This window comes from Streptopelia decaocto, assembly GCF_964273445.1.
Source record: "Streptopelia decaocto genome assembly, chromosome: 12".
NCBI lineage: Eukaryota > Metazoa > Chordata > Aves > Columbiformes > Columbidae > Streptopelia > Streptopelia decaocto.
The window spans coordinates 7,318,386-7,325,651 of NC_138667.1; the positions used below are offsets into that span (position 1 = coordinate 7,318,386).

The 7,266-nt window shown below is 58.2% G+C and overlaps 1 protein-coding gene across 2 annotated transcripts; it reads left to right on the forward strand.

Annotated features, from left to right (window-relative positions):
* Nucleotides 1–589: 589 nt before the first annotated feature.
* Nucleotides 590–6,457, forward strand: LOC309445171 (zinc-binding protein A33-like). Of its 2 annotated transcripts, none has more exons than XM_082063682.1 (7): nt 590–624; nt 1,202–1,476; nt 2,018–2,113; nt 3,778–4,011; nt 4,386–4,405; nt 5,131–5,246; nt 5,350–6,457. In XM_082063682.1, the coding sequence occupies exons 2-7, from the start codon at nt 1,204–1,206 to the stop codon at nt 5,892–5,894; spliced, it is 1,284 nt and encodes a 427-aa protein (XP_081919808.1). In that variant the 5' UTR covers nt 590–624; nt 1,202–1,203; the 3' UTR covers nt 5,895–6,457. The 2 variants fall into 2 exon arrangements, with proteins under 2 accessions (XP_081919808.1, XP_081919809.1); XM_082063683.1 differs by having other exon boundaries at nt 3,781–4,011.
* The last annotated feature ends 809 nt before the right edge of the window (nt 6,458–7,266 follow it).

The window sequence follows — 7,266 nt, forward strand, 5'->3', positions numbered from 1 at the left end:
CTGCTAACAACCCTGCAGCCCTTGTGATGAACTGGACAAAACCTGAAGCTCTGACCCTGAAGCACTGGTCTGATTTGCTCTCTGAAGGTGTGGTGACCCGGAGAGCTGGCTCCGTTCCTGCAAGCATCAGACCTCTGGTGCAGGAAAACTGGGGAAAAGCGACGAACATATTTCACTGGGCACATCCCCAGGCTGCCGTTGCTGAATGCAGCAGCGGGCCGGTGCAGGAGCCGAGCAGTACAGGGACGGTGCCGTGCACTGCCATGCAGTGCAAGGTAGCACAACGTCATACAATGCTGTGCAATGCTGTGCAGCGCGGTGCCGTGCAGTGCCATGCAATGCAGTGCAGAGCTGCGCAGTGCCATGCAATTCAACGCAGCTCCACGCAGCTCCACGCGCACCGCAGCACGCGTCCCCCGCAGGCGGCGCACGAAGCCCCGCCAAGCGCCTGCGCCCGCGTACACGTGACCCCATCACATGCCGGAGCCCCGCCCAGCCCCCCGGCCACAGCGTCCGTCCAATGAGCGGGCGGGCGGGCCGTGCATCCACGCGGCGATTGGTCGAGGCGGGCGTCAGTCCGAGGGCGGGGCGGAGGCTCACAGCCGGGAGGCCCCGAGCGGCGCGGTGCGTGTCCGGTGGCGCGGGGGCGGTAGTGGGGGGGTCGAGGGGACCGGCGGGACCCCCGGGTGGCCGGGGCTGTGCCCAGGGGTGCGCGGTGCAGGTCCGGGTGCGCAGCTCAAGGCTCGGGCTCGGGGGGTGCAGCGTGCTCTCCCCAGCGCGGGGCTGGGGCCCCTTGCAGCCGGGGGGCTGCAGCGCACGGTGCCGCCGGGCCCTGGGGTTCAGCCCAAGGCTCCCCGGGCTGTGCGGGGGCCGTTTTCTGCCCTGGGGCGCTGTCAGGGACACGCGGCCGGGCCCTGTTGACACTGACTAGTTTTGCTGAACCGATGTGAAACAGAAAGTTGTTTGCAAAGGGCCTGACCCTTTGCTGGAGCTTCACCGCGGTTCCCAGCGTTTGGGGTTTTCCAGGGCTGGCACCTGGGCAGGCCCTGTGCCGCCTGCCCGTGCTCTCGTAACCAGATCGTGCCCTGGAGCACCCAGCAGAGCCCGGTGTGAGGAGGGGGAGAGGTCTGCCCAGCCGGAGGGGAAGGGCCTTGGGGATGGGGGTGGCCGGGAACTCAGTGTGGGACCTGTGTGCCAGCAGGGATGGCCGGCAGGAGCCAGGACCGGAGCCTGCGGGAGGAGCTGACATGTGCCATCTGCTGCGACCTCTTCAGGGAGCCCGTCATGCTGGACTGCATGCACCACTTCTGCAAGGCCTGCATCCAGGGCTACTGGGACAGCTGCACCCGCGTCCCCTCCTGCCCCCAGTGCCGCCGCGAGTTCCCTGGCCGGGCGTTCCGCACCCACTACCTGCTGTCAGGGCTGGTGGAGAAGGTGCGGCGCTGCAGCTCTCAGGAGCACCGGCAAAAGATGCAGGTGAGGGGCTTCTGGCTGGAGGAGAAGGAGCTGGAGCTGTGTGAGCCCTGTGCAGCCAGCGCAAGCCCAGCACCCACTCCTCCCACAGCCCTGCGTGTGTTTCACCTGACCCCCCTGCAATGGCATCTGCGTCTCTTCCTGATTCATTCCCTCTCCCTGTTTCCTTCCAGGTGTCTGCCTTTTGCACACTTTCTTTTCTGGCATTTGTTTCCCCACACAACCAGGAGCGAGGGCTGCTTGTGCGGGGTGCGCTGCGTGAGGTGCCAGGCCACGCACAAGGCAGTTAACAGCATGCAGGGGTTAAACCTTCTGCAAAGATAGACTGGGCTGGAGATCTCAGTCTCAAAAATAGATTTGTTTCATTTTGTGCACACAAATATAGTTCTCAAGCCTGTGCATCAGTGCATTCTTCTACTTACTGCCTTTATAAGAAATCCCGTTGCAGCCACCCTCTAATGCTGGCCTCAGGAACTGGGGTTGCTCCTGCATCACAGCAGAAAAGTGCAATGGTTTCCTCACCTTCTTTTCCTCATTCCTGCAGAAGCACCTGGAAGATGCTTTGCAAGCTCGTCAAAAGGAGATGGAGAACTTCTTACAGAGGAAGCATGCGGTGCAGGAAGATATCTGTGGCCTGACGGTAATGCCCTGTGATAGCCACTTTTTGTACAGCATCAGGGTTGATGTTCATAAAGGATCTGTGTATCACTTCAGCTGAGATTTAGCTCAGCTTCCTGTAAAAATCTAGACTAATGGCTATGTAGGGATCTGAACAAACTCCTCCACATGTGTGCCAAAGCCCATCACTACTGAATATTCAGTGGATGTTTTGAGGGGGCATTAGGCACTTCTTTATGCAGTGTTTACAAGGTGTGTTGATGCAGCAGAGCTGGGACAGGGTGAGTGGCGAGAGCTGCCAGCTGAGCAGCCTGTTCTGGCCCCACAGCACTGTCACTTTGGGAGAGGGTTAATTCTTGGAAGCTCTGGAGGGGTGGCAGCAAAGCTGCAGGAGCTGGGTGAGCAGCAGTGTTGGTGCTGCAGGGAGCAGTGGCTTTGTCACTAGGGCTGTGTTTGGACTCACTGTGAAGCTCTGGGATGATCTGAGGAGCCCGAGTGCTCTTGAGTGGCAGCACTGCCTGCTTGTCACTGAATGAAGCACGAACAGCCACAGGCTGACTACGCTTCCTTCTTGAGTGACGTAGAAGTATTAAAAGCCAAGGAAGGCTTTAAGGAAAACGCAAGTAGTTCAGAGGCGAGAGAAAACTGATGGGAGCCTGCCTTCTGACTGGCGTCTCTGATCCCCCCTGCCTGTGCTGCCAGATTTGGAATAGAATTTTGAGGTTAATGAAAAAGAGTTAGCAAATACGCACATGCATCCGATGTCCCATTGCAGTGGAAGAACGGACTAAGAGGTGTTTCAAGAGCACAGGAGTGAACTGCTGGTCTGAAGGAGGAGGCCGTGCGCATCCTCTGTGGTTGTGGTGTGTCAGCACCTGCTAGAGCCGAGGGGGCTGGGGTGACGTGCTGGCTGGTGAAGCTTCAGATGGACTCTGGGGGAGATGAGTTTCCTGCTGGTACAAAGGGATGTGCGTTTCAGGAAGCGCTTCTCAAGAAAACAAGGAGGGCCAAGGTTGCGCTTTGATATTAAAAGCTTAAAGACTGAGAAAATAAAACGTCATTGGCTGTCTCTTGTAAACAGTCAGGATGGCAGTGAGGGCACCACAAGGTTGGCTGGCCGACCAAACAACTGGAAAAAAGTGACCTCTGAAAAGAGCTGAATGGGATTTTATCAGCCTTAAGTAAAGAGATAAGTTTGTGCAGCTCCCCCATCTCTCCCATACAAACAGGAACCCTGAGAGACGGAGGCGTCAAAGAAAAAGAGCAAGTTATCAGTGTCAGGCAGCTCTGCCTGGGGTCTGGCACAATGTGAAATAAATCCTGACTAACCTGAACAGCTGAGTCTGCAGCTCCAGAAAAGTACAAGAGCTCCAGTCATGCACACAAGCAAATTCCTGGTGGTGTGGGAGAGGGCTCTGGGCTCCTGCTGTGACTGTGCAGGGATTTCTAGTTAAGGTGACCAAGCCATCAGTAGAGCTCCCCCCCTCTGCCCCCCCCCACTTTGGCTCTGCAGCCTTGAAAGTTGTCCTTGTGTCCTGTTCTCCATACAAAAAATTGTGAGTATGTCTCACAGAGTCTCTCCAGTTGCCAGAGCTCTGTAAGCAGAGTAATGGGCCCAGCCATCCTGTGCACCTATTTGTGTGTTTTAACTGCTAGACTCATCTTCTGCCTTTTCCTTCTGCTCAGAAGGTGTCTGGGGAGCTGAACTTAAAGATCCGGGCAGAGTTTGCCCGCCTTCATCAGATCCTGGAGGAGGAGGAGAGAGCCGTGCTGGCAGAGCTGAGCGAACAGGAAGAGCAGTCGCTGGCACGGCTGCACGGGGACGTCCTCCGGCTGGAGGAGGGGATGTCGGTGCTCCAGAGGGACGTGGAGCGCATAGAGCAGACCCTGAGCAAGATGGAAGAAGTGTCGTTGCTGGAGGTGAGCATCCTTGGCTGACCCTGGAAGGAGACTGAGGGTGTTTCAGGATGTGGGATGGGGAGGGTCCTAAATGACAGCACCAGGCTATACCTGGAAGTCACCCTTACTGCCAGCGCTGTGGATTATCTACACTTGGAGTCTGGATGCTTTAGCCACAAGGGTTGTGGTGGGTCTCAGAGCCTTCCTCCTCTGCAGCCCTTGTGAAATTGCCTTGGCTGCGGTCCCCAGGCAGCTTCCCCCAGGGTGGGGGTTCCTGGCAGGTTGGTTTCCTGTCTCAGTGCTTTGTGACAGCAGGAGGCAGGACAGGGAGCTTATTTGTGCAGCTGCATGAATTACAGATAGTGACTGCTAATTCTCTCTGCTCCTCACTGCAGGTGGAGAGCCTGGATATCAGGTACGTGTCTGGCATGAAAGAAGTTGATTCCCTTTTCAGGAGCTTATCTCTGTCCCTGGCTGGGACCACATGGGAGAGGGATCTTACCTCAAGTTTTAAAAGCATGACAAATGGCTCAGTGAGCTGCTGGTGCTGTGAGAGGTGTGGGCTGGTCCCCAGCACATGTTGGATGCTGTCCCCAGGGAGCACGTGTTGAGATGGCTGGGCTGCAAGATCAGGTGGAGGGAGACGTGCTGGTTTGGGAGGGGTGCAAGAGTCGTGCGTACTGCAAGCAGGAGCAAGGCTGATGCCACAGACTTTGGGTGCTTTGTCTTCTCCCTGCCCTTTCTTGGCTTCTTGCAACTTATGGGCCTACAAAACTGACCCGGAGGTGCTGGTTTGTCTGAGGCTGCGAGTAGCTGAGGGTCAGAGCTGCCACAGGGGAGCATGTCCCTGTCCCCTGCCTCCCTGGGGGCTGCAGTGGGGTGCAAGCCTGGCCTGTTCACCCATGGGGGGAGTCCTGTTGGGGTGTGCTGGGTGCTGCTCTGCCATGAGTCACTTCTCTATGAACAGTGCCGCTGGATCTGTCTCATTCCGCAACACCTCTGTCCCGAGCTGCTTGCACTGGGGGTAGCACCACATCAGTGGGAGCAAGCAGCCATTGGAGAGATTTACCAAATCCATCGCATGCAGCAGTGTGCTGCAGTCCTGACCGTGCTCTTCCCGTGCTGCTCTCTCTGCCCCAGGCCCTTGGTGCGTGTTGAGACCCAGCCTGCCTTCAACCTGGAGCACTACAGGGACAGCCACAGCGGCCCCTTGCAGTACATCTTCTGGAGACGTATGCTGCAGTCCATCTGTCCCGGTGAGCAGATCTGTGTAAGGGATGGATGTGCTGGATGGTGGCCGCGGATGCTCTGCAGAGGGAAGATAGAACCCGTAAAATGCCATGCTTGGTATCTCCACAGCTCCTGCCCCACTCACCTTCGACCCTGAGTCAGCCCACCCCAACTTGGTCTTCTCCAGAGACCTGACGGCAGTGACAGAGAGGAATCGAGCCCAGCCTGTCCCCAGCAGCCCCCGGCGCTTCCTTCAGTGCGTCAACGTCCTGGGCGCGCAGACCTTCAACAGCGGCCGGCACTACTGGGAGGTCTGGGTGGGCAGGAAAACCAAGTGGGACCTGGGGGTGGCCGCTGAGTCTGTGGACCGGGCAGCGAAGGTCAAGCTGTGCCCGGAGAACGGCTACTGGACACTTCGCCTGCGGAACAGGACGGAGTACTGGGCCACCACCACCCCATGGGTGCGCCTGACTCCCCGCCGCCCGCCTTGGAAAGTCGGGGTCTTGCTGGACTGCCAGGAGGGCACTGTCACCTTCTTTGATGCTGGGGACATGTCCCACCTCTTCACCTTCCACCAGGTCTCTGCGGAGAGATACTGCCCCTTCTTTAGCACCTGCTTTAGTGACGGGAGGGTTAACGTGGAGCCCATGCGCCTCTGCCACCTGGCCCTGTGAGGGGTGGGGGAAGCGGGGTGCATTGGGATACCTGTCCCTCCCTCAGGGGGCTCCCTGGGTCTGTGCTGGAGGCCAGTTGTGCACATGTGGACCTGGTGGATGTTGGAGGGACTGTTTTGGTTTCAGTTTTGGGAGGGAGGAGGGGGATGAATCTCTTCCCAGCTCCCATCTGCCCTCTTTTCTCTGTCCCATGGGCTGTGGTCGCTGCACTGCATCGCCGGAGGTGCCTGACGCCCCTTGAAGAGCAGCCTTCCACGGCTGAGTATTGCATGGTTCCGTGACCACAGTGGAGGTGGCTGTGGGCTCTTTGCACCTCCTGTTCCTCCTTGTTCCCACCCATACACCCTGTGGAGAAGGACAGCTGACCCTGAGCACCATCAGGTGCTTCTTGACACTTGACTCTGTCTCCCCACAGTGGGCTTTCTCTGCTCAGATTGATTCTTGGGGACAGGCTCTGCGCCCAGGCCAGCGGCAGAGGGAGCTCGGTGCACGGCTTGGGACCCACCGCAGCCCAGGGACTGCAGCGCTGTCTCCCCTATGCTTAATCACCATTAAAGCTCATTAGAAAGACCACTGCCTGCTGGACCTGCTCATGGCTTGTGGGCTGGCTGGCATCTACTGTGCTGGGGTGTAGCACAGCCGGGGGGCACAGAGCAGCCCTCCCAACCCCTGCTCCAGCCCTGGCTGCCTTGTCCCTGCGCTTTCACTCAGCCCATCTCTTGGACTGTTCCCTGCACATCTTGCTGTGGCTCTTGGGCTTTTGCATTTTACCCCCGTGTCAGGCTGTTTGGCAACAAGGTGAGGCTGAGGGGGATTGTCTTGAGCCACCTTCTGGGTTTTAAGATTCAGTCTCCTCTGCCCTGCTTGGCTCTTAAGGATTTGTGTATGTGAAAAATGCCAAGTCCTGTTTCTGGACAATTTCACGAAAGCTTTGGCAGCCTGTGCTGCCAGAAGCAGGCAGTGCCAGCGCAGCTCTTTGTCCATTAGCCCCCTGGCAGCACCCTCACTGCAGGAGGGCAGCTTGGGGCTCCTGGGGGACCAAACGGCGTGGATTAGGCTGCTGTGGGTCATGCTGGGGGTGCTGGCAATGTTCCGCAGCTTGCTTGACCTCACTTTTGAGCCCAGAGGTGCTGGGGTGGGTTGGGGCTGGGCTGGTGGGGGCCATGGGTGGGAGGGAGGATGGCAGTGCTGGGGTGGATGGGATCGTTGTGTTTATTCCACTCAAATCCACTCCAGGGTCAAGGCAGAGGCTGGAGCTGCCCTGATCTTGCGTAGCCCCCGGTGCTGGCTGGAACCTGTGTATTCCATCTACGGAGGCTCAGCTTTCTGGGCCTTGGAAAGGGCCAGGCACAAGGGCTTTCCAGCTGCCACA

What these genes read in the sequence shown, in the direction of transcription:
- LOC309445171 (XM_082063682.1), top strand. Translation starts at nt 1,204, where the DNA reads ATGGCCGGCAGGAGCCAGGACCGGAGCCTGCGGGAGGAGCTGACATGT. An exon ending in AAGAAGTGTCGTTGCTGGAG is followed by an intron (nt 4,012 to 4,385) that starts GTGAGCATCCTT and finishes TCCTCACTGCAG; the next exon opens with GTGGAGAGCCTGGATATCAG. An exon ending in GTGGAGAGCCTGGATATCAG is followed by an intron (nt 4,406 to 5,130) that starts GTACGTGTCTGG and finishes TCTCTGCCCCAG; the next exon opens with GCCCTTGGTGCGTGTTGAGA.